This window comes from Erinaceus europaeus, chromosome 17, assembly GCF_950295315.1.
Source record: "Erinaceus europaeus chromosome 17, mEriEur2.1, whole genome shotgun sequence".
Taxonomy (NCBI): Eukaryota; Metazoa; Chordata; class Mammalia; order Eulipotyphla; family Erinaceidae; genus Erinaceus; species Erinaceus europaeus.
The window spans coordinates 68,366,795-68,394,243 of NC_080178.1; the positions used below are offsets into that span (position 1 = coordinate 68,366,795).

Here is a 27,449-nt window from a genome sequence, read left to right on the forward strand (position 1 = left end):
CTTTGTTAGAAAGTGAACCACCTGAGATGAAATTAGAGTGTACTATAAAAGGAAAGGTCTCACCCGAGTAATGAAGCTGAAGGGTTGTCATTCCACACGTGAAGTCTCTGGACACAGTCTGAGGTGAAGCATGTTGAGGTGGCAATCGTTGTGTTGGTTAGGTTGTGATCGGCGGATGCAATATTATTTGTAATGGATTGGGAGACGCATACGGGAAAGTGGGCCCTATCCAAGGGTTCTAGGACTGGGGGAAGTAGGGGCTCTATAGTGGAGATGTGAGGTTCCTGCTGTCTTAGGGCTCAAAAAGACAATGGATAGTTAATGTTATCATCACATTATTTGGTAATTGGGTTAACTTTGAAAAGTCCTTTTGTTATAGTTTGCTATACAGTATCCAGTATCTTGTATATAGCTGTGCTATTGGATGCTTCTAATCTACTTGGTCTAGGCTTTTGAGAGAGTCCGCATATCAAATACACAGCCTATATATTAAAAAGATTCAGTTTGTGTTTTGAAAAACTTTGAGACATACAATTGATTTTCCCCCTCTCATATTAATTAACTACTGATTTATATGTCTACATTTTGCTAGGAGTGTACATAAACACCATTCCCACCACCAAAAGACTGTGACCCATCCCTCCCATCCACTCCCACCCCCCACTGGCCCAGGAAGCTGCATGTCTACCCCTCACCACAGGGTTTTTACTTTGGTGCCCTACTTACAATTTGATCAGGTCCTGCTTTTAGTTTCCCTTTCAGATCTTCTTACTCAACTTCTGTTGATGAGTGGGATCATCCCAAACTCATCTTTATCTTTCTGACTTAGCTCACTTAACATAATTCCTTCTAGCTCTGTCCAAGATGGGTCAGAGAAGGTGGGTTCATTGTTCTTGATAGCTGTGTAGTATTCCATTGTGTATATATACCACAGCTTTCTCAGCCACTCATCTGTTGTTGGGCACCTGGGTTGCTTCCAGGTTTTAACTATTATGAATTGTGCTGCTATGAACATAGGAGTACACACCTCTTTTTGGTTGGGTGTTATGGAGTCCTTGGGGTAATACCCCAGGAGAGGAATTACTGGATCATATGGAAGGTCCATGTCTAGCCTTCTGAGAGTTTTCCAGACTTCTCTCCACAGACGCTGGACCAATTTACATTCCCACCAGCAATGTAAAAGGGTTCCTCTATCCCCACATCCTCTCCAGCATTTGTTGCTGCTGTCCTTTTTGATGTATGCCATTCTTGCAGGAGTGAGGTGGTATCTTAGTGTTGTCTCAATTTGCATTTCTCTGACAATCAGTGACTTAGAGCAGTTTTTCATATGTTTGTTAGCCTTTTGGATCTCCTCTGTAGTGAATGTTTTGTTCATATCCTCTGCCCATTTTTGGATGGGGTCATTTGCTTTTTTGGTGCTAGGGAATTTTTTTTATAAAGATTCTCAGGCTGAACCTTTACTGGCCTCTAAGGGATCAGGAGCCACGGCTGTCAACTTCTCACCCTAAGATTCTGTATGTAACATTTACATTCTTGGGATAACTTCTTTCTTCTCTGGGTCGCCAAATTATTTTGAGGTTTTTAAGTCTGCAAGAGAGCTATCTTCTTTTCATCCTGATAGACCTTGGGAGAGCCTGTAAGCAAAGAAGTGGTAAATTTTTTCATGAGCTTCCAAAGTCTTTGACTGGACCTACATGGTAGTAATCCACATGTCAAAAGGGTGTATCTTGTGACGGTCTATTGTAGACATCTTAAGGAGGTGTGTTTCTCAGCTGGCAAAATTAGATAAAAAAGAATTTAGTCCCTTAGTTATGTGATTGAACTAATGGATCTAACCTCTCCTGAATATAATTTGCCTCAGACTTTTATTATATATAAGTATAAGCATTCCCTTTATTGTAAAAGCAATGTGAGGTTGACTTTCAGTTCCTTGAAACAGAAAACATGTTACTAGGACACAAGTGAATACCCACCCGTGTCCCAGTTGGTGACCTTGTATTGAAAAGAAATATTCCCAAAGCTGCCAAGAAATCAGTTCTGTCTTGCTCAGTTCTGGCCTGTAGTAGCACTTGGGATCAAACCTTGGGACCTTGGAGCCTCAGGCATGAAAGTCTTTTTGCTTAAGTTATGTTATAGGCCAACCCACCTCATTTGCATTTAATTTTTTCCCTTCATTGTAGGATGCCCACTCTCAGGACTTATCCTGCCATTTAAAAAGAAGAGGACATTTCTATTGCTGTTCACATGTAAAATCAAAGTATCCTGGGTATGTGGTCTTAGCCACAACTCACTAGTATGTCAGGATCCAACAATCCTTGTAGAAAAAGAAAATGGTAACTCGAGGAAATCCTGGACCCTTAGGATAGCCAGGAGAAGTAGGGATAGTGTCATGAGCAAAATATCAGCATTGCACAGAATGCAAACTCACCTTACCACTAGTCCTACTGCTACTCTCACACAAGTGTGGGCACAAAAGAGTTAAGAGCAGAGTCCTTGAGAAAGCTGTGATTTATTACAGGGAAATAGCTCTTAGCTCTAGTTGTTGCTGCCAGAAGAGATGCTTGAAAGCAGGAAAAAGAATAATAGAAAAGAAAAGGACTTTTGTACCACATGGGAGTCTTCGAGGACTACTCAACCCAGAAGATGTTCCTCTTAATGCTTCAGGCCAGTAATTCTCTACAGTCCCTAGTACAGATGTGGCTTCCTTCACTGTCTTTACAGACTGTGTTTGAATACCTGGGAGCCCAGGGCATAGCCTTCGTCAGTAGCAAGAACTAGGGAAGGAATTAATGATAGCAGTAGTACTGGCAGCACAATGCTAAGCCCTGTGCTGCAGCTAAGGTGGAGAGTCTTGGGTTTTTAAGTCCTTGAACAATTGTAGGCAGAGAAGAGATGAGAGCTCTTTGAATAGTGAATCAGCTATAAGGTCCAGAAAGGGACTCCATAAGCCAGGGGCTGTGGAGGAAGAAACACATCTGGAGCAGATTCAGGTTTACCTGCTCCTCTCCAGAGAGATAGCTGAGGAAGTTACCACCACCCCCAACCCAGCCCCACCCTCACCCATAACCACCTTCGAGGTTCAGAGAATGTTAGGAGTTGTTGGCAAGAGAGGAAATTACCCCTGCCTTGTTCTTAGACTGGTTAAACTGTTAGATTAACACTGGGCATATTAACAGGAGAGCAAGCACAAACTTAATGACATGCATGTGGAGTCTGCATTGATATAGATTCTAAAACAAGTGAGTAAGATGGTGGGAGGGGGGAATCTACATCTTGAGCTAAGGACACGGGACAGAAGCTTCAAGGTGAAGGGAGGTTGGGGGGGGGGGTCACATAAGGAAGTGGTGAGTCATGGTAAAGACCCAGATACTTCGTAGCTAAATGTTTCCTCTGCTATATAGGTAGGTTATTTCTGCTAAAAATTTGAAGTCTGTGTAATAACCCTTCAACATTATTTTAGATAGTTAAGGGAGTGGTAAGTATCTTGGGGTATTTCAAACTTCATTGACCTCCGCTCAAAATAATCCACATGCAGATGTGACTTTTTTTAATTAGGGGATTAATGATTTGTAGTCAACAGTAAATACAGTTATGGGTACATGTGTAAAAGTTCTCAGTTTTCAGCAAAACACTCTTACCCCCCACCTAGGTCCTCCTCCACCATCATGTACCAGGATCTGAAACCCCCACATCCAAAGTCCTTTACTTTGGTGCAATACACCAAATCCAGCCCAAGTTCTACTTTGAGTTTTCCCTCCTGTTCTTATTTCTCAACTTCTGTGTATGAGTGAGATCATCCCGTAGTCACTCTTCTCTTTCTGGCTGATCTCACTTTATATGATTCCTTCAAGCTCCATCCAAGATGGGCTGAAAACAGTGAAATCACCATTTTTAATAGCTGAGTAGTATTTCATTGCATATATATACCACAACTTTTCAGCCACTCATCTCTTGTTGAACAACTAGGTGGTTTCTAGGTTTTGGCTATTACAAATTGTGCTGCTATGAACATAGGTGTACACAGATCTTTTGGGGTGGTTGTGTTGCGTTCCTTAGACTATATCCCCAGGAGAGGAATTGCAGAGTCATAGAGTAGGTCCATTTCTAGCCTTCTGATAGTTCTCCAGAATGCTCTCCACAAGTGTTGGACTAATTCCCACCAGCAGTGCAGAAGGGTTCCTTTGTTCCAGAAGCCTCTCCAGCTTTTGTTGTTGCTGTGGTTTCTGATGTATGACATTCTCACAGGGGTGAAGTGGTATCTCATTGTTGTCTTTATTTGCATTTCTCTGAGGATGAGTAACTTGGCGCATTATTTCACCTTGGAAAAGCTTATTCTGGACATCTTAAGGAGGCCTGTCTTTCAGTGTTCTCATTTTTGAAGGTTTTTGGTGTTTGAATAGTGTGGGGGTGGAAAACTGCATATGGGGTCCTTCATGTGTTTGAAGAATTTGAAAGGAAAAGAAATTTGGGAGAGAGAAGTGGTGGAGTGGCAGCCAGCGACAGTGGGCAAAATATGGTGGTTTGAGGGAGAGAGGCAGGGAGTTTAAAGACATGTAAAGGAGACTTGGAGCTGATTTAGCCATCAGGAGACAAAATAACCTTCATGGCACCAACTGATCTTCAGAGACATGGATTTTTATCCAGAGTATAGTATAAGGATTTACTGCGTCTGAACCCCCAGACTGGGCACCCCTTAGTGGTCTAGAATCCTACATAATTCTAGATTATTTGTAACTCATTGTTTATATGCATGTAGCTTTATGAATTTTAGTTCTCAACAAGTCTGTTCCTGTATTGTACACTTTACTTGTTCAACACAGTGATGTCCAATTTGTTTGTTTGTTTTTCCTGAGCTCTTTCCTAAAGTAAAATTTAATTTGGGAATTCAGTATGTAAAATAGATAAATACAAAAGCAAATTTGGTTGAACCAGACAAAAACTGAGGGGGGGGGGGGCAGTCACAAAATCAACGAGGAAAACATGACCTGCTTGAACTTTCTGATGGCTCAACATGGTTGCTCATGTTGAACAGAAAGGGGCCCTGAGCCAGCAAGGCCACACAGAGCTCCTTGTGAGAGCACAATACCTCATTTATCTGGGGGTCACAGTCTCCTTCCAGCAAAGGTGATGTTTTTAAGTGCTTAACCTAGATAATTAAGTGGTATAACATATATGAAAGCACTGAGCATATCTGTCAGTGAGATACTTAACGAATATTAAACACATGGAAAAACATGGTTACAGCTTTTCAGTTACTGCCTTTTGATGCAGTGATGGCATTGTGTTAAGTAAGATAACTTTTCTGACATACTGTAAGTTTATTACTTCCCTGGCTTTGGGGATTTTCAGTGCTTCACAGAGGGCTAGATGTCAAGAAAACAAAAAAGTATAACAATATTTCAGCCAGTTCCCAGTGATACATGGAATAGAGCAGTGGACCTCAAACAATCAGGGCCATGGGAAAGAAATTTAATTTATATCATCACACACAGAGATATAAAACTGAAACAAAAATCTCCTGAGATAAGTCATATACAAGAGATGTACTTCTTGAAACATTTTAATTTTGTTTAAAAAAAAAAAAAGAGAATACTGGTCACAATCATTAAGTTGATTTCACAAACCTATTATCTGAAAAATGCTTTTAGAAAGGCCACGGTGGGGGTAGATAACATAATGATTATACAGACTCTCGATACCTGAGGCTCTGAAGTCCTAGGTTCAATCCCTGCACCTCCAGAAATTAGAGCTGATGAGTGCTCTGATTAAAATATATATAGATACTTTTAGATAGGCCAATGTGATTTTGATGCAGTGTGGGAATATCAACTGAGAAATGGTGAATCATACCAACCACATACATTTTTAGGGCCACCGAAACCATTTTCATCTAGTATTCTAGACTTGATCAAAACAGTTGTCAGGAAACACCACTACCCTGGGTTTTGGCTTCTCTGCATAGAATTCTGCATGCTTGAGTGTGTTGCCTCTTTTGCATGAGCAAAAAAGGCTATTTTTATCACAAATATTACCCTCTGGTTTGGACCTGTAATTATCTTTAGAGTGCTTAAGACACCAACTGTTTATAGTTAGACAGAGCATAAAGATATGTGTTTCTAGTTGGAAGTTGTTGTATTAAGCTACGGAAGGAAGGGAATGGCCATTCTGTTGCTGTATGAAAGGATTCCTGGTTCCTAATGGACTCTTGCCCCTCTCTTGGGTGCTGATTACCGTCCTAAGTGCTGAGGACAAAGTGCCTGCTTTTTTTTTTTTATTTAAGAAAGGATAAATTAACAAAACCATAGGGCAGGAGGGGTACAACTCCACACAATTCCCACCACCCAATCTCCATATCCCACCCCCTCCCCTGATAGCTTTCCCACTCTCTATACCTCTGGGAGCATGGACCCAGGGTCGTTGTGGGTTGCAGAAGGTAGAAGGTCTGGCTTCTGTAATTGCTTCCCCGCTGAACATGGGCGTTGACTGGTCGGTCCATACTCCCAGTCTGCCTCTCTCTTTCCCTAGTAGGGTGGGTCTCTGGGGAAGCGGAGCTCCAGGGCACATTGGTGGGGTCTTCAGTCCAGGGAAGCCTGGCCACCATCCCTTTTGGGTTTAAGTATGTTCATACTATGTCCATAAGATGATCTCAGCTGTATGTCAGCCGTCTGCTAATTACAACCCAAAGCCCTATTATGAACAAGCCTGTTCCAACAATTGGGTAGGGCCATTGCCTTGCCATGTACATGGCCCACGTTCTAGTCCCTACACCACATGGAAGGTGCCATCACACCCTCTCTAGGGTGAAGCAGCAGTCCAGGTGTGGCAATATTATGCATGTACAAGGCCCAGGCTCTACAAGAATAATAAAAAAAAACATAAATAAATTAGGTAAAGTGAGTGCCTTGTATGTTAGAGAACCTGAGTGCCATCCCTAACACACACACACACACACACACACACACACACACACACACTAAACAGATGAATCGCAGGGACCCTCTAGAGAAGACTGGGCCTGAGGGGGATCACTGGTGGCAGAGATATAGCTATAGTTTAGTCAAAGTGAGTTACATTCGTGCTTGCACCTAAAGAAGAGGAAAGACAGAAGTTGAGAGGCTGGGTGAGAAATGATGTCCTTGGGAGGTGCTGGGGATGATAACCAGGCCTCTGTGGACCAGATGGCTGGTCCTGACATCTGTTCAGCTACAAAGTGGTAAAAGGGGCATAGCTCAGTGGTAGAGCATTTGACTTCAAACTGCTAGAGAAGGAGCAGGGTGTTTGGGAGACAGGAGAGGGCAAGAGGTGTTGACGAGGGAGGGGTGAATAATGAGTACGTGCAGTCGACAAGATGTACTATTCATTTATTGCTCCGTGATAGATGTTCTTGTGAAAGAAAATACTGTGTTAACAACTGAGCTGCTTAGATTATTAACTGTCCTCAAACACACATCGCTCTCATCTCCTTCCCTTCTCTTAGCTGACAACCAGTCAGATTCTGTTCTAGGCCTGAGATCACGTGAGGAAGGCTTTCTTGTTCTTTATCCCTCTGAGAACATGGACCCAGGATCATGCTGCGTCCATAATATGCTAACAACAGGCCAATTAACCTGAGTTTTAAGCCCCAGATTTGTTGGGGGGGGGAAGATGAGATAAAAAATCTGTGAACTTTATAGACTAAAGGTTTCCCTTGGGTGGGGGGCGGGGAGGATAGATAGGATAATGGTTATGCAAAGAGACTCTCATGCCTGAGCTCTGAAGTCCCAGGTTCAATCCCCCGCACCGCCATAAGCCAGAGCTGAGCAGGGCTCTGGTGTTTCTCTCTGTGTCTTTCTTTCTCTTCAACTCACTGAAAAATTAATTAATTAATTAAAATAAATTTTTAAAATATTTCCCTGAATTAAGGATGGGAAGAAGTGTTGACTTTTCCACGTGGCCTGTAGAGAAGTTGAGAGGGTGGACTCCACTGTCACTGAGTAGTGACAGAAGGGGCCTCATCGGATAGCACAGCTTCCACATTGTAGGGGTGCCTCCTCACAAGGCTAGCACTGAGTGCAGGGCACAAAGATTCTGGAATAGCAGCCATGATGGGAACTCAAACATTTGGGGTGTCCTCCCAGCAAGGAGCTAGCAAAGGAAGCAGGACTAGAGGAAGCACAGAGGGGCAAGTAACTAGGACAGTCAAGGCCAGAGAACAGAGCAGCACAAAACAAAGGTGGGAAAAAAAAAATCTGTTCCAGTCAGCTTCAGGTAAACTTGTTTTAACGTCATTCAACACTGTTTCTCTAATGCCTCGGGCCTTAGCAGTGTGGTGGTTATCTGGTGGCCTGCAGGTTGGTTGCAGACAGACAAGGAGTTGGGAATTGGAGGTGATGAACAGAGCAGCTTCAGGATTCTTGGCTTAAAGGAGAAGGCAAGAGGAACCTGTCATTTAAAAAAAAAAAAAAAGGATGAAGGATTTTAAGAGCAGCATTGTTATTATTTTTCAGAAGCAAGAAATTGGAGCGGTTTTATAGTGGAAAATGCCAATGAGAAGAAAGTGGTTGGAGATACAGGAAAGCGGGCATCACTGAAGGCCACAGGGTGTCCTCTCCTCCTCAGACACACCATGGCTGCATCTGCTGCTCTGACCTCTGGAAGCAGGTGTCTTTGTACAGGCAGGGTCAGGAGCAGCCTTGGGCAGATTGCCCATGTCTACACAGCCCCCACCAACTCCCTCCACCCGAGAACAAATCCAGTCATCCCTTTCTGTTTTCTTTTACTCCCACCAAGGTTTCATTGCTGGGTCTCACTTGATACCAGCACCAGGAATCTAGCACTCCCAGCAGCCATTTTTCCCCCTTTCTGTTTTATTTGATAGGACAGAGAGAAGTTACGAAGGGATGGGGAGATAGTGAAAAAGATAGATACCTGCAGACCTGCTTCACTGCTTGTGAAGCTTCCCCCCTGCAGACGGGCAGTGGGGGCTTTAACCAGGAATTCCTCATACACAGGAATGTGGGTATACCGCAACCCAGCCCACCGACCCCACCCCTCCCCTGCGCCTCCTCTTTCCCAACGTCTCCAAACCACCAGGTTTTCTCTGTTGAACACTCACCACACGTTCTGATGCCCTAGAAGCAGCCCTGCCCTCCTCTGACCCAGCTCAGCCTTGAAAGCGTCTCTTTCCCCAGGTAGACCCTGTCAGGACTTTGCCAGCATGTGCACGCTGTTCTTAGTCTTCCACTGTGATCGCATTGTCTGACACAGGCCAGCTTCTGCCCAGCACTCCACTCTGCACTTTGAAGCTGCCCCCTCCACAGCAGCGGGACCCCACTTCCTGAGCTCCCTGCACCTCCCACTCCCCTCCCCTGGCATGCCTCTGCTCAGACTCATTCTCTGGTGTCCTGAGGGTGCTTCACACAGAAGCTTCTTCCTGTCATGTCCTCTTCTGCTAGCTTGGTTCACAGACCCTCCTCCATTCACACCAGCAGGCTGAGCTGTGGACTGCCATTAAGCATCTGTCCTCAAGTCATAAAGAACACATTACTGCTGTGGGAGGCCATCTGTCACCATCAGATGCAGACACTCACTGTGACCTTTTGACTTCAATCAGATGAATTTCAAGACATCCCACAGGGATAAAGCACCCCCCCCCAAAAAAAAGAAGTTCCTAACAAACCTATTTAGTCACAAGGACAGAGTTCCAAGAGAGAATGGGGAAATGATAGAAATGTTTGCAAAGAAGTGGAGGTAAGGGCCGGATGGTGGCGCACCTGGATGAGTGCGCATTACAATGCACAAGGACTCAGGTTCAAGCCCCCAGTCTCCACCTGCAGGGGGAAGCTTCATGAGTGTTGAAGCAGGGCTGCAGGTATCTCTCTGTCTCTCTCCTTCTCTATCACCTCCTTTCCTTTCAATTTCTGGCTGTCTGTATCCAATAAGTAAATACAAATAATAATAAAAATATTTTTAAACAGAAGTGGAGATGAGCAGGGAAGTACACAACATTGGAGGGAACAAAGGTCACTGGTTGCAGGTTCATCATTGCATGAGGCTGAACTTGAACTTTCTGGGAAAAACGTCCAGGAAATAAGAGAAAGGAGGTTGTTGGCATGTTTGCTCTGTCAAGAAGCCTGTACTAATGCCAGGGGGAGCCTGTGCTCAGCAGTGAATGCTGGTTGGAACCTGCCAAGGCCACTCTAATGTGGAATGGAAACCCCTAGACCAAGCCACACGGAAGATCTTAACACAGGTTGAGAAGGTGACACTGTGAGCTGAGCCTGTGTGCACAAAGAGATGTTAAGGCCGGAGACCCAGTTTTAGCAAAATAAGTCAGGAAAATAAGGTTGGGGTGGACCGCAGAGCAGATGAGGGGCGGAGCCCACAGAGGAACGGCATTCAGCATAGTGTTCATGGCATCTGTCCTGCCACAGCCTCCCCCCGTGTGCACACACAGCTCCTAGCCTCTGCTGAGGAGGCAGCATGTAATAAACACTGTGGTGTGTGAAGTGTTTTCCCGGCCACACGTGATTGTATCAAGAGGGCCATGTGCTCCCAGCAGCCACTCTGTTGGATGGCCAGGGGCATATGACATGACCTGACCTGGGTTGAGTCAATTAAATGCATGCACTTAGCTGGGAAATGTCAAGAAGATGAGGCATCCACTGGAGCAGAATTTGAAGGATCACGGAATAGATTTTGAGAGGTCTCAGAAGGCATAAAATAATCACTTTACTGTATGCTGGGATTGGGGAGGTGACTCAGCAGTGGGACTTTCGTGTGTGAGGCCTGGGTTTCATTTGGTGGAATGATGAAAGTGCTACTCTAGATGCTCGCTCTCTCTCTCGCTCTCTCTCGCTCTCTCTCCCTCTCTCCCTCTCCCTTTCCCTCTCCCTCTCCTTCTCCCTTTTCTCTTTTCTCTCTCTCTGTAAACCTTTTTAAGAAGAAGGAAGGAACTATGCTGCAATTATAGTAAACAGAATTATATGCTTAACAGGCTGGTAAAAAGACAAGAACTAATTCTTTTTAATGCACACTATAGCTAAGATCCAAAAGTTCTAATGCTTAAATTCCAAGAGTTAATCTGAATGCAAAAGAAAGGAAGGACGGAAGGACGGAAGGACGGAAGGAAGGAAGGAAGGAAAGAAGGGAGGAAAGAAAGAAGGAAGGAGGGAAAGTTGGCTGCTCAACTCATCCCAGGGTCATTCCAACCATGGTTCCTGTTCTTAAACTTCTATGGGAATCCATTTCCATTATTGTCCATGAGTATTTTCACAATAAATCACTACCAGCACCGCCAGTTTTTGTATTCAGTGACCCTGAGTAAGCCTCTCTTCCTTGCAGCCCAAAGGCTCGCCAGAATGGGGACTGGCTTAAGGCCATCCAGAAGTAAGATTTGGTGGGTGTTGGGTGCGTTTTTAGCCACACTGCTTTCACACAGGTTTCTTTTGTTTTGTTTTTTGTTTTTTGTTTCTTAACAGTAAAGCTGTGCTTAAGACAAAAGCTTAAAATGGTGGGAATCTCCCTGACTCTATCTAGAAAATATTCTGAAAGGGACAAAAAAGCTACACATCTAGGGAGTCGGGCAGTAGCACAGTAGGTTAATCACAGGTGGTACAAAACGCAAGGACCAGCAGAAGGATCCTGGTTCGAGCCCCTGGCTCCCCACCTGCAGGGGGCGTCACTTCACAAGCAGTGAAGCAAGTCTGCAGGTGTCTTTCTCTCCCTTTTTCTGTCTTTCTCTCTGTCTTATTCAACAATGATGACAACATCAATAGCAACAGTAATAAAACAAGGGAAAATAAATATTTTTAAAAAATTAAGAAAAAGTAAAGCTACACATCTAAGTGAGCTCTATGTCACTGAGGGGAAACCAGAGTATTAGGAAACCTGGAGGGAAATCCCCAAGAACTTGGGTGTGATGAAAGCTGCTTGTGTGGGGAGTTTTAGAAAGACCTTGATTGATGGCATCATGTTGTGAGGCACAGGACAGCTATATATGGACCCAGAAGATCTGACAACTTCTGATGAGGTGTAATGAAGACTCAGCTCAGTCTGGCCAAACCCAGTGCTTCTCATGAACACGGACAAGCCACATGGAATAAACACAGACACGTGGATGCTTCTTTGGTGATTGTGATTTTGGATTGGGAAGATGATAGGAGCGAGAGTTGCTTTGGGACACCATGGGGTATCTCAAAGATGAACAGTTGCCTCAGAATATCAGGTTGTGGACCATGCTTTAATATACCAGAAGAAAGTATTGGAGAGCGGGCAGTGGTGCACTCAGTTAAGCATATAAGACTGTGTGCAAGGATCCAGTTTTGAGCCCCTGCTCCCCACCTGCAGGGGGGATACTTCACAAGTGGCAAAGCAGGTCTGCAGGTGTCTTTCTCTCTCCCTCTCTATCTCCCCCACCTCTTTCAATTTCTCTCTGTCCTGTCCAATAAAATGGGGCAGGGGGAGGCCACCGAGAGCAGTGGATTGATAGTGCTAGCATAGAGAACCCTAAAAGCAAAAAAAAAAAGGAAAGAAAGAAAGAAAGAAGGAAGGTAGGGGAAGAGAGGAAAGAGCAGAGGAGAGAGGAGAGGAGAGGAGAGGAGAGGAGAGGAGAGGAGAGAGGGAAGGGAGAGGAGAGGGAAGGAAAAGGGGGAAAGGAAGGGGAAGGGGAGAGAGGAGAAAAGAGAGGAGGAGAGGAGAGAGGAGAGGAGAGGAGAGGGGAGGGGAGGGGAGGGGAGGGGAGAGGAGAGGAGAGGAGAGGAGAGGAGAGGAGAGGAGAGGAGAGGAGAGGAGAGGAGAGGAGGGGATCATTCATAACCAAGAATGTAGATTATCTCCAAAAACATGGCAGGGGGGAACTAAGGACTGATCTCATCAAGCGGATTCAAAGGAAAACATCATAGCAGACAATCCCTGAGTCTTGCTGCTGTTAACCATGCTAGATGGGATATAGAGGGGAAAAAAGAAATGAGTTTCAGGAAGGGCAGTGACTGGTGATTCCCAGCTGATAAGAGCAAAACCCCACTTGTAGTTGGCCCTAGGTGACACATAGTATACAGAACAGAGTATCACAATGCCTACAGACACCAAAACACTCCATCACACCACTTAGGTATGGACAGATGAGCATGCTGGACCTTCCTAGAAAACAGTGCGCCTGAAGCTAAGGTCTCCTGAAGAGTTAGATCTGTGGGGCTGAGCAAAAAGGACGCCTCCAAGGGAGTATTGCAGGCCGAGGCTGGTGCTCGTCTAAGGCAAATCCTAGCACTAATAGACAAAATCCCGTGAGGAAGAAGCTCCGTGAAGGACATGCCCTGAGGAAATAGATATTTAAAAAATAACTTGACTGAAGTAAAGCTTCAGGTGTGCATCAAAAATGTTTACTGTCTGTGTATTAAGGCCACCACTAAGGGCCCAGCCAGTCTATCTTGGCGTTACTCTCGATCACACTCTGTCATTTCACAAACATCTCATAAAAACTGCAGCAAAGGTGGGCGCGAGGAATCACATCATTGCAAGACTGGCCAGCTCCTCATGGGGCGCGAGCGCTTCCACACTACGATCATCATCTCTGGCATTATGCTATTCCACTGCAGAATACTGTGCCCCAGTATGGTTCCGTAGCCCCCATGTCCACTTGGTCGATTCCAAATTATATTCCTCCATGAGGATCATTTCTGGAACCATCCGTTCCACCCCGGTTCCATGGCTGCCAGTTCTTAGCAACATCGCCCCGCCAGATATTCGTCGGGATGCGGCATCATCTAAGTTCATTTCCCACGTCTACGCTCGACCGGACCTGCCAATATACGCGGATATCTTCGCCCACCCTGTTCAACACTTGACGTCTCGTCACCCAATCTGGTCCCCTACGCCTTCACTGAACTTCTCTGTTCCAGTCTCTTGGAAACAGAGCTGGCAGTCAGCTGAGGTAAAGAACAAACATCTCATCACAGACCCCGGCTTTGACCTAGCACATTATGATTGGGCCCTCCTCAATTGCTATCGAACAGGCCATGGCCGGTGCGCCGCTATGTTCCATCACTGGGGAGCCAGAGACGACCCGAACTGCCCCTGCGGCTTCAGACAATGACCCACATAGTCAATGACTACCACCTCTCCAGATTCAAAGGAGGTCTCGAAACTTTACATCAGGCTCAACCTGATGCTGTTGACTGGCTACGGAAGAAGGGCAAACGCTAGAAGAAGAAGAAGGGTCCAGATCTGTCCTTCATTAGCCATATAACTGATCCTATTTACCCACTACCCAGCCCCAGCCCCCTTTTCTTTGAAAATAAAACTGAGTTTTATTTCATAGTTTAGACATTCTGTTTTTTGTTTGTTTTATTTAGTCTATTATTTTGTTTTGTTTCTAAATGTAGTGAAATCTGTCCCTTTGTGAGGTGAAATTCTTGAGTGAAATCATGTGGTGTTTGTCTTTATCTGACTTGTTTAACTTTATTGATTTTGATAGAGTACCAGATCTGACAAGTTCTCGGGTTGCTTTGCTGTAAGATAAATCAAGTTGGGAGTCAGGCGGTAGCACAGCGGGTTAAGCGCATGCGAAGCACAAAGACTAGCTTAAGAATCCTGGTTCGCGTGAGCCCCCGGCTCCCCACCTGCAGGGGAGTCACTTCACAAGCGGTGAAGCAGGTCTGCAGGTGTCTATCTTTCTCTCCCCCTCTCTGTCTTCCACTCCTCTCTCCATTTCTCTCTGTCCTATCCAACAACGACAACATCAATAGCAACAATAATAATAACTACAACAATAAAACAACAAGAGCAACAAAAGGGAAAAATAAATAAATATTTTAAAAAGATCAAGTTAAAATGCTTCTAGTTTAAATAACAGAAGTTCTGATACAGACTAGATTTTTCAGATACTCCCTATCAATTTATTTATTTATAAAAAAGGAAACATTGACAAAACCATAGAATAAGAAGGATACAACTTCAAAAGGACAGAAATCACTAAAGTTAGGGCAGAAATAAATAACATTGAGAATAGGGAAACCATACAAAAGATCAACGAAAGTAAATGTTGGTTCTTCGAAAGAGTAAACAAAATCGACAAACCTTTAGCCAGACTCACAAAACAAAAAAGGGAGAAGACCCAAATAAATCGGATAGTAAATGAAAGAGGAGATATCACAACAGACACCACAGAAATTCAACATATCATGCGAGGCTTCTATGAACAACTATATGCCACCAAGCTAGAGAAGCTGGAAGAAATGGACGATTTCCTAGATACCTACCAAATTCCAAAACTAAGTAAAGAGGAAGTGGATAACATGAACAGGCCCATCACAACTAATGAAATTGAAACAGTTATCAAAAATCTCCCCAAAAATAAAAGTCCTGGACCAGATGGTTTTACAAATGAATTCTACAAAACCTTCAAAGAAGAGCTAATACCTCTACTTTTAAAAGTCTTCCAGAAGATTGAAGACACTGGAATACTCCCTGCCAGCTTCTGTGAAGCCAACATCACCCTGATACCATAAGCAGACAGGGACACAACCAAAAAAGAAAACTACAGACCAATATCTCTGATGAACATAGATGCTAAAATACTGAACAAAATTCTAACCAAGCAGATACAGCAGTATATCAAAAAGATTGTTCATCATGACCAAGTGGGGTTTATCCCAGGCATGCAAGGTTGGTTTAATATACGTAAATCAATCAATGTGATCCACCACATCAACAAAAACAAGACCAAAAACCACATGGTCATATCAATAGATGCAGAGAAAGCCTTTGACAAAATAAAACATCCCTTTATGATCAAAACACGACAAAAAATGGGAATAGATGGAAAATTCCTGAAGATAGTGGAGTCTATGTATAGCAAACCTACAGCCAACATCATACTCAATGGTGAAAAACTGGAAGCATTTTCACTCAGATCAGGTACTAGACAGGGATGCCCACCATCACCATTACTATTCAACATAGTGTTGGAAGTTCTTGCTATAGCAATCAGGCAGGAGCAAGGAATTAAAGGGATACAGATTGGAAGAGAAGAAGTCAAACTCTCCCTATTTGCAGATGACATGATAGTATACACAGAAAAACCTAAGGAATCCAGCAAGAAGCTTTTGGAAATCATCAGGCAATACAGTAAGGTGTCAGGCTATAAAATTAACATTCAAAAGTCAGTGGCATTCCTCTTTGCAAACACTAAGTTAGAAGAAATTGAAATCCAGAAATCAATTCCTTTTACTATAGCAACAAAAACAATAAAATATCTAGGAGTAAACCTAACTAAAGAAGTGAAAGACTTGTATACTGAAAATTATGAGTCACTACTCAAAGAAATTGAAAAAGACACAAAGAAGTGGAAAGATATTCCATGTTCATGGGTTGGAAGAATTAACATCATCAAAATGAACATATTACCCAGAACCATCTACAAATTTAATGCTATCCCCATCAAGATCCCAAGCACATTTTTTAGGAGAATAGAAAAAATGCTACAAATGTTTATCTGGAACCAGAATAGACCTAGAATTGCCAAAACAATCTTGAGAAAAAAGAACAGAACTGGAGGCATCACACTGCCAGATCTCAAACTGTATTATAGGGCCATTGTCATCAAAACTGCTTGGTACTGGAACATGAATAGTCACACTGACCAGTGGAATAGAATTGAGAGCCCAGAAATGAGGCCCCACACCTATTGACATCTAATCTTTGACAAAGGGGCCCAGACTATTACATGGGGAAAGCAGAGTCTCTTCAACAAATGGTGTTGGAAACAATGGGTTGAAACATGCAGAAGAATGAAACTGAATCACTGTATTTCACCAAATACAAAAGTAAATTCCAAGTGGATCAAGGACTTGGATGTTAGACCACAAACTATCAAATACTTAGAGGAAAATATTGGCAGAACTCTTTTCCGCATAAATTTTAAAAGACATTTTCAATGAAACAAATCCAATTACAAAGAAGACTAAGGCAAGTATAAACCTATGGGACTACATCAAATTAAAAAGCCTCTCCACAGCAAAAGAAACCACTACCCAAACCAAGAGACCCCTCACAGAATGGGAGAAGATCTTTACATGTCATACATCAGATAAGAGTTTAATAACCAACATATATAAAGAGCTTGCCAGACTCAACAACAAGACAACAAATAACCCCATCCAAAAATGGGGGGAGGACTTGGACAGAATATTCACCACAGAAGAGATCCAAAAGGCCGAGAAACACATGAAAAAATGCTCCAAGTCTCTGATTGTCAGAGAAATGCAAATCAAGACAACAATGAGATAACACTTCACTCCTGTGAGAATGTCATACATCAGAAAAGGTAACAGCAGCAAATGCTGGAGAGGGTGTGGGGTCAAAGGAACCCTCCTACACTGCTGGTGGGAATGTAAATTGGTCCAACCTCTGTGGAGAACAGTCTGGAGAACTCTCAGAAGGCTAGAAATGGACCTACCCTATGACCCTGCAATTCCCCTCCTGGGGATATATCCTAAGGAAACCAACACATCCATCCAAAAAGATCTGTGTACACATATGTTCTTGGCAGCACAATTTGTAATAGCCAAAACCTGGAAGCAACCCAGGTGTCCAACAACAGATGAGTGGCTGAGCAAGTTGTGGTATATATACACAATGGAATACTACTCAGCTGTAAAAAATGGTGACTTCACCGTTTTCAGCCGATCTTGGATGGACCTTGAAAAAATCATGTTGAGTGAAATAAGTCAGAAACAGAAGGATGAATATGGGATGATCTCACTCTCAGGCAGAAGTTGAAAAACAAGATCAGAAAAGAAAACACAAGTAGAACCTGAAATGGAATTGGCATATTGCACCCAAGTAGAAGACTCTGGGGTGGGTGGGTGGGGAGAATACAGGTCCATGAAGGATGATAAATGACATAGTGGGGGTTGTATTGTTAAATGAGAAACTGGGGAATGTTATGCATGTACAAACTATTGTATTTACTGTTGAATGTAAAACATTAATTCCCCAATAAAAAAATTATTTTGAAAAAAAAAAGGATACAACTCCACACAGTTCCCACCACCAGAACTCCAAATCCCATCCCCTCCCCTGATAGCTTTCCTATTCTTTAACCCTCTGGGAGTAGGGACCCAAGGTCATTGTGGGATGAAGAAGGTGGGAGGTCTGGCTTCTGTAACTGCTTCCCTGCTGAACATGGGTGTTAACAGGTCAATCCATACTCCCAGCCTGTCTCTCTCTATCCCTAGTAGGGCAGGATTCTGGGGAAGTGGAGCTTCAGGACACACTGGTGGTGTTATCTGTCCAGGAAAGTCTGGTTGGCATCCTGCTGGCATCTGAAACCTGGTGGCTGAAAAGAGAGATAACATACAAAGCCAAACAAATTGTTGACCAGTCATGAAACTAAAGGCTGGAATAGTGCAGATGAAGAGTTGGGGGTACTCCATTTTATAGAAAGCCAGTAGGTATATTTTAGTTATATTCCAAAGGGAACTGTGGCTATACTAGGTTTCCCCCTCCAGCCTGAAATCTGATATGCAGGTGGATCCAAGTTATTGTTACAGACTAGATTAAACCTTGAGACAGTGGATTATCTGGAGGTATATCTGGACAGGTCTGGGACTGTGGATTCAGTGGTTAATGATGGGATGGCACAGATGGAACTTTGTGAATGGTGGAGCGGTGCTGTAGTGTCTTTCCTCTGTCTTCCTCCCTCTCGTCCTTTTCTCTCTCCTAAATAAAAAATGGACATATGAGAGCACTCAGCTGTATTGAGCATTCATGAAACCTTGAGTTCATTTCCTGGAGGTACAATAAATCAGTTAATAATTAATCAGAGAATTCTAGGGGCCAGATGCTGGCACACCTGGTTAAGTGCACGTTACCATGCACACACAGGTCTGGGTTCAAGCTCCCAGTTCTCACCTGCAGGAAGGAAGCTTCATGAGTGGTGAAGCAGTGCTACAGGAGTCTCTACCTCTCTCTCCTTCTTTAGCCCTCCTCCCTCTCAGCTTCTCTCTGTCTTGTCAAATGAAGTTTTGTTTTGTTTTGTTTTGTTTTGTTTTTTAAAGAAGAATGTTGAATATTTCCAGGTTGTTGGGTTGTACTTCCCTTTCATCAGTTCATTTAATTGATGGGAAGTGGATGCAATCTCAAGTGTTCCATTTATATATATATATATATATATGTAATGTTCTTTTTATTTGTTTAAGTGTTGTGGAAAATGAACCCAGGGTCTTACACAAGCATGGTATACCACTGGGTAACTTCCCTGGCCCAGTTTCTGTTCGGTATTTTGAGAGAAAGAAGGCAAAAGGGAATGAGAGACCAAAGCACAGTTCCATCAACCTTGGAGGTCCCTGGATGCCTCCCATGTTACTAGGTATTGAACTCAGAACCTAACACATGACACAACATCTGCCTCACCAGATGAGCCACCTCCTGGCCCTAAAATTGCACTTCCTGAAATTCCCTATTAGAAGCAAGGGGGTAAAAATCCCTCCAGCCTTTAGAAAATTTTCCCCTTACATGCCATGGCCAGAAGTATGGCAAAAGAAAAGACTGTGTGGGGTGGGGGGAGCTATCCTAGTGGTTATGCAAAAAGACTTTCATGACTAAGGCTCCAGAGTCTCAAGTTCAATCCCTTACTACCTTAAGCCAGAGCTGATCAATGCTCTGGTGAGAGAGAGAAAGATAAAGACTGTGTGAGTCAGGTGAGTCCAGCTCTGGAGGTGACTTCCCTTCCCCTGAGATGCCTAGGTGTTTGGAGAGAGAGAAAACTGGGACACATTCACTTAGAAATGGTGAAATGAGGTAGAAATGGGTGCTGGGCAGGTAATTAACAGTGTACTTCACAAGGTGCCTTTTGATAAGTACAGACAGTGAGAACAGGTAAGAAAAAATAAACATCCAAATCAGAAGGCAAAGGAGAAAGAAAATGTGCAGGAAAAAGCATGTTGTATAAAATGTGTTTTTTAAAAAACCTTCTCTGGCAAAGTAGAAGTAATGAGATTTTTAAGAGCACTGTTCTATTTTCATAGAGGTTATGTTTGGATATGGTCAGCTTTAGAATAAAGGCTTTCAAAAACTGAAGGAAAGGAAAAGTTAGACATTGACATTTTCTATTGCTGAAAGCCTAGAAGGAAAGAGAGATTTGGAATATTTGAAAGTTTTTTTTTTTTTTAAATACAATTGTGACTATGCATGCAAAGACTACAGGAAAGGAGATCCATAGAGAGACACATGATCACTGATATTTTAGCCAGGTATGTGCACAGTAAGCCTCTCCTCATCCTCTTGTCTTTTACTGCACACTTCCAGCCTCCACAAATGTACCACTTAGCCTATCTCTCCACGTCCACAGAGGGGCCTGCTCTAGCCCTGAACGTAGGAACCTAGTCGGTCCTCAGTCTGCGTTGGGAAGCTGGCCTCCTTTGGGGAAGCAGGCATTTGACACAAGGCCAAATGTCTTCCTTCACAGCTGGAACACTCAAAGGTGTCATATAGCAAAGTGCTCCCATTAAAATTTTGATTAAAAAAAGAAGAGGAAGAAACTAACGTAAGATTATATGCCTGTTCATATTCTTTTGAGCCAAACTACTCCCAAAACTACTGACATGCAAACAGTTCCGAAGGGATGTGTGTCAACATGCAGTTAGTTAGCTGGTCACATCCATCAAGGCCAGAGGCTTCCCCCTGATTTAGAGAATGTTAGTTTCCATCCTTAGACATATAGCCTTCTTCAGACTTATGAAAACATCCTGCCTTTGTCCGCTAGTGATGTTAGTCTTGCCTTCCATTGGTGAGTTCCTCAGCTGCCTGAAGTCAACCACAATGACACTGGGCTCCATCATCTGCCCTCCTAGGGAAAAAAAAGATCGTCTCCTAATTTCAAAAGGCTCATGCCAATATAGGCACCACAGGGCAATAGCTCAAGCCTGTATTCCCAACCCCCATTTCCAGACCAGCAGTGCCCAGTAAGAGCTTGATCTTATGGGCCGCTGCTGTCTCTTCAGAGCTCTGCACTCCAAGGAAACTGGACCAAGAGAAAGAGCTCGTCTAAAGACCTGGCACTGGACAGTTCCCATTCTGGGGCGGGGGGTGCCCTCCGTCCACACAGTCCTGAGCTACTTGACCTGGGATTCAGACACTCCCGTTTCTCCTTCTCAACCTCAGCTCTGGCCACTTGCTCCCTAGCTCTCCCACTTGCTTCCTTCTTCATGGCATTGCATTTCACTGATCTTCTGTCATGAATTTGATCTAGGCCTGGTGTTCTCAGTGTCCTTAAATATTCACAGAGGGAGTAGAGGTCTTGCTCCAATGCCAAGCTAGCTCCCTAAGGTAATAGAGCCTTTTCCAGGGTCTTGTAACATCAGCTCTGCTGCCCTTTGCTGCCCTCCCCTGGATGTTGGCATCACTGCAGATAACCTTTCAGGGCTCTTTTTATTCCACTGATGTCCTCATTCAGTAAACGTTTTTTTGTTTGTTTGTTTGTTTTTGCCTTCAGGGTTATCTCTTGGCCTGGGTGCAGGCACTAGGAATCCACTGCTCTTTGTGACCATTTTCTCCCATTTTTATTGGATAGGACAGAGATAAATTGAGAGAGGAGAGGGAGAGAGAAAGACTCTGCAGACCTGCTTCACTGCTTGTAAAGTGTCCCCCATTCAGGAGGGAAGCTGAAAGCTTGAACCCAGATCCTTGCTCAGATCCTTGCGCATAATACTATGTGCACTTGACTGGGTGTGCCACTGCCCAGGCCCCGGTAAACACTTACTTAAAGCTACACTGTACTATATAATGCCAAGACATTAAGGACTCTCGTAGGTGTGCATGGCGTGTTCCTGCAAGGATCACACAGTCCAGTGAGGGAAAATGGACAGAGAAAATTTGAATGGAATAGAAATGAAGGAATTCCAGTAAGAATTCCTGTGGAAGCCTTGGCTTGTTCATAATTCCATAGACTCTACCACCCAGCACCTTCACCTGACAAAACCTTTGGAGTGAAAGACTCCTTCTCCTGTAGGAGTGGAGTTGTCTCTCTCTAATAGTGGAGTGTGCTGGTCACAGCTACCTCTCCCCTCCCCAGAAAGTTATGGTTGGTTTTTATTTATAAAACAAATAGCAAGCATTCTGGAGACCCAGTGGGGAAATGGTGTTCTCAACACCCATGGAATTTCATCAGACCCAGGGCGATAGACATAAATGGATCATCAGACAGATTATTTGATAACAATTAAGGCGGATGTTCTATTTTTTATCATTTATTTATTTATTGCCTCCAGGCTTATAGCTGGGGCTTGGTGCCCACACTATGAATCCACTGGTCCAAGTAGCCATCTTTCTTCCATTGTTGTCATTGCTGTTGTTGTTGTTGGACAGGACAGAGAGAAATTGGGAGAGGAATGGAAGACAGGGGGAGAAAGATAGACACCTGAAGACCTGCTTCACCACTTGCAAAGCAATCCCTCTGCAGGTAGGGAGCCAGAGGCTCGAACATGGACCCCTGCGCCGGTCCTGGACCTTAACACTATGTGTGCTTAACCTGGTGTGCTACCCACCACCTGGCCCCCAGGAATGTTCTATCTTGTGTATATTCATAAGAGTCTAGCAGAACAAGGTGGGGTCACGTGATCCATGGTGTTTGGCCTCGTAGGAGGCGTATGACAGGCACACCACAGAGTGCTGAGCGCAGGAAATAGGCCTCAGTGCAGAGGCCTGAGAACCATGCCTATTGTCTCCAACACTGTCTGCTGAAGTAGCCTGTCAGGTGCCCTTACCTACAGCACGTAGCCTTACCCTAACACCTGACTTCCTACTTGGCATCTCCAAACACAGAGATATGACGCCATATTGGACAGGGAAGACCTTTAGCAAGTTCATGGTCAAAGCAAGGGCAGTTCAAGAGTCCAGTATTTCAGGATTCCATATCTACTCGAGACACCAGTAAACCAAATCCTTCACACAGCACTAAGCTATGAAATCTTTCATCAAACTGTGGTGGTGGTTGAATGCCCGCATGAATATTGCGTAACTACCGAGGCAAGAACTTAACTGTACAAGGAATCTGATCATGAGTGAGCTCATTTGATCAGTGGAAAATAACCATTCTGGTTAATTGTAGCCTGAGGTAGATGTCTGAACTAATTGGGTGTGCTGGTCACCTGTGGGATGTAGACTGAGCTGTAGTAATGCTGTGAATCTATCTCTAGGCCAGAGAATCTCCACTGTCATCCCTGAGCTGGGATTTAAGAGCATCTCTTGAGCTGACTGTCAGGTGTGAGCCGGCAGGCTTGAGACAAAGGGGACAGGAGGAATGATTGCTTATATCAAGGGAGAGCGCTGCCTGGAAGGCGTCTCAGCAACATCTCTGTGATCTCTGATGACTCTAGAGGCTCCTGAGCCGGGAGCTACCAGCGTGGACCCAGAGACCCGGCAGAGGCGGCAGCACTCTGCTTAAAACTACAGCTGGCTTGTGTTTTCGGCCTCAGACAATAATTACAGCTGCCAGGGCTCCTTGGAGAGATAATTACAGAAGGGATTCAGCACATTCATTTTATCTACACACTAAACCATCAATTAAATCATTACTATCTAATCCTATTCTGGAGTCTAGAAATGTTCTATGAATGTGTAATTTTGGAGTTTGTTTTCAGAGGATTTTAAGTGAAAAATTGCCTGATTTCCAGTGCCAGCAGCAGCCCATGTGTGTGCTTTCCCCGTGGAGACAGAGCCAAAGAAGGTTCCTGTCTTGTGGTGGCTGCCTCTCTGAGGGCTCTGGGCCACAGGGGCCAGGGGGCAGGCAGAACGACTTGGTAGGCAGTGCCCTGTTTTGCCTTTGATCTCCCAGAAAATTCCTGATTTTCCAGAACAATAAGAGGAGCAGCCTCTGGGACAAAGGGGAGGGTGGCTTATTTTGCCAGGAGGTTTTCAGGAGGGTCCTCCCTGCTGGAGTTTTTGTGGTGACTATACAACAGCGTCCCTCACACAGAGTCAGGGAGGAGGTCTTCTCACTCAAGAACCCTCAAGAGGGTGATATTTAAAAGCACAGGTGTGGGGGGCTGGATGGTAGCACACCCAATAGAACACATGCATTATCACACACAAGGACCTGGGTTCAAGCCCCTGCTCACCACCTGTAGGAGAGAAGCTTCATAGATGGTAAAGCTGTGCTGCAGGAGTCTCTCTTTCTCTCTATCTTCCCCTTCCCTTTCAATTACTCTCTGTCTCAGAAAGAAGGAAAGGAGGCAGGAAGGGAAGGAGGGAGGAAAAGAAAAGAAGGAGAGAGGGGAGAAGGGGAAATTTGGTTGCCAGGAGCAGTGGACTCATTGTGCAGACACCAAGCCCCAGTGATTACCCTGGTGGCAGTTAACATTAAATTAAATTATTGAATGATTAAAAATTAATAATAAAAACAAAAGTGAGCTGTAGTCAGCCCCCAGCTGACTCAGCCACTCTGAGCTGTGTGTCTTTAAGCAAGCTTCTGAGCCTCTCTGAACTTCAGAGTATTCAGGTTTTAACAGTAACAGGCCCCACCCAACAAGTAGAGTTGTGAAACTGAAATGAGAAATGTACATAGCATGTTTAGCTGCTGCCAGGTAAATTCTGACTGCTTATGCTGTTTAATATACATGTAAGTGCAAGGGAAGGAGAAAATCAGAAGGGAGGAATTCTATGTTCAAATAGGCTGCCATGAGGCCTAGGTTATGTGGCATGAAGGCTGATGAGACCATGAGGCCTCAGGCTTTGAGTCCAGCTTCACAGCTGCTACCTCTCAGCCCTGCCCTACAGCTGACTACAGTTCGGCTGTGTGCCTCCTCCTTCCCTGACCCTGTCCTTCCTCAGCTCCTGTCTTATGAGCTTGGTGTGTTTTGTTGTTGTTGTTGTTGTTGTTTGTTTTGTTGTTGTTTTTTGAGCTTTCACATCTAAGACACTTTTCATCTTTTGTCTACCATACTACACTTAGTATAATGCTGTAAAGGTCCACACACTTCATAAATGGCTAGATTTCTTCTTCTTTATGACCAAACCACACTCTGTTATGTATATTTTCTTTTTAAATATTTATAGATACATTTATGAGATAGAGAGTTATAATATCATTCTAGAATATATATAGTGCCAAGACACAGAACTCGAGACTTCACACACCAAGGCCTTCATTCTACTTGTTTTGAAATCTCTCAGGATGATACTATATATTTTTTTAATGTTTTGTTTATTTATTTGTTGGATAGAAACAGGGGGAGCAGAGAGAGTTCAGAGGGAGAGAGACAGAGAAGACACCTGCAGCACTGTGTCACCACGTGCGAATTTTCTCCCTTGAAGGTAAGGACTGGGGGTTTGAACCCAGATCCTTGAGCACTGTAATGTGTGCACCACTCAGACCTGATGATATTATATTTTCAAATTAATAGTTTGGGTATAGATACCCAAAAGTGAAATTGCTGTATCATGTGGTAGTTTTATTTTTAATTCAGAATATCTCAAACTTCTCGTCACAGGGTAGAACCCAAGCTCCTTAGAGGGCAACAGAGCCCTTCCTGCCCCACTCCTGCCTTTGTCCTTCACTTGACATGTACCCCAGACACAACACACAAACCACTTCTAGGATGCTGGAAACACTGTGTCCTGTGACATCCCCCTGCTTGAGATTCCTGCCTGGAGCAGTGGGGCTTTGACCCAAGCATAACCTCCTCTCTGTACAAATACCTTTGTCATACTTCCCATACATAGTACTAGGGAATGTTTTGTGATTGTGTGTTTCTTCTCTGAAATAGACTGTGAGCTCATGGAGAACAGAGGTTGGATCTCATGTGTCTTTGAATCTTTTACCTTGTGTGGGCCCTGGCACATGAGTTGTTTCTCAGCATTGACTGAATGAGAGAAAAAAAAAAAACGGAGGAAGTGCAGGTCCACTTTCAGCTGATCTCAATATGAGCTGTGTGAGTCCCTTTCCTGATTCTCATAAGGGGGTTCTTCATGATGATCCCTGAACAATTTCAGTGGATTTGCACGTGTAAACGTCTAGTCACTGAGAAACTAAATGGAAGCACTGACAAGGCCTGAAAGCTTGTAGTCTCCCTCTCAGAAGATGTTTGTATGGTCCACAAGGGAGCACACTGAGTTAGGAGCCTTGTCTGCAGCTTCTTCAGAGACTGGAAACTCCCTCACCACCACCTCCATTAATGTTCAACTCTGGTTTCACTGTGAGATGAGTCCAAAGCAAAGGAAGAACCTTGTCTGTCTGGTTACAGTGGCAGGACTTTAGGTCTAAGGGAGAATGGGGGCAGCAGGAGTCTTAGTCTCCAGAGAATGAAGGGAATGGTGGAGGACGTTGCTAATGATAGAAGGAGAGAGAAGATGATGGGTAGACAGGAGATTTTAAACATGGTGGGGGAAGCAAAGGAGGGAAATATATATATATATATATTAATATATAATAATATTAACATACATATATATATATACCACCCCCTCCTGAAATGCACTTTTAAAAGGATGCAGAAAGAGTCATGATTTGAAAGAGAGCCAGGATCGGCGAAAGTAAAGAGTTGGGTGAAAAGCTTTAAAGGGGGAGTCGGGTGGTGGCACAGCGGGTTAAGCGCATATGGCGCAAAGCACAAGGACCGGCGTAAGGATCCCGGTTCAAGCCTCAGGCTCCCCACCTGCAGGGGAGTTGCTTCACAGGCGGTGAAGCAGGTCTGCAGGTGTCTATCTTTCTCTCCCTCTCTCTGTCTTCCCCTCCTCTCTCCATTTCTCTCAGTCCTATCCACCAACGACATCAATAACCACAACAATGTTAAACAACAAGGGCAACAAAAGGGAAAATAAATAAATAAATATTTTAAAAAAGAAAAGAAAAGCTTTAAAGTATTGAGGATACAGAAGGTGGTGGATGGAGATCACCTGAGGAGGGTAAGAGACTGGAAGGAAGGGATCACTGGGGGCAAGGTGACAGAAGGGAGAAAAGTGACTGGGCAGTGGGTATGGATGGCAAGAATATGAGGTCTGGCTGGTCTGGTCTCAAGGAGTGAAGTCTGCCTCCCTGGAGGAAGTAGGGTGAACAGACTCTCCTGGGAGTGGGCAGGAAAGCCGACCTTTTCTCAGCTGCCCTCCCACCGTTGTTTGAGAGGAGACCTGAGCTGTTTCCTCGGGCATCTATTCATTCATCACCCAGTGTTCACACACCGTAAATCTAATATGCCCCTGGCCTCCCACCACCTCATGCCCTAACCTGCCTGTCTGAACACCACCTCCCCTCCTGCTGCCCTGGACTGTACTCTTGTGGCCTTTCAGTGACCTTGTGTTCAGTGTGCCTGCCTATAACACAGCCTCAGCTGCCTTATGTCTTGTCAGCTTTCCTACCTGGAATGTCTGCTCTGTCCAGGACACTGTGGTAAATGCTGTACTTGTATGTATTAGCTAATATTTTATTACCATTTTAATGAGAGAGAGATACAAAGAGAGACCAGAGCACTGCTCAG

At 44.1% G+C, this 27,449-nt stretch overlaps 1 protein-coding gene across 3 annotated transcripts in view; it reads left to right on the forward strand.

Annotated features, from left to right (window-relative positions):
• SYT9 (synaptotagmin 9) overlaps nt 1-27,449 on the forward strand; it is a 307,624-nt gene that overhangs the window by 265,958 nt on the left and 14,217 nt on the right. For 2 of the 3 annotated variants that reach the window (XM_060176971.1, XM_060176972.1), the window contains exon 7: nt 2,181-4,530. The exons of the other annotated variant lie outside the window; for it this stretch is intronic. In XM_060176971.1, coding sequence (XP_060032954.1) covers nt 2,181-2,294 — 114 coding nt within the window. In that variant the 3' untranslated portion in view covers nt 2,295-4,530. Of the gene's footprint in view, nt 1-2,180; nt 4,531-27,449 lie in introns of those variants that run through there. 3 annotated transcript variants of the gene reach the window in all.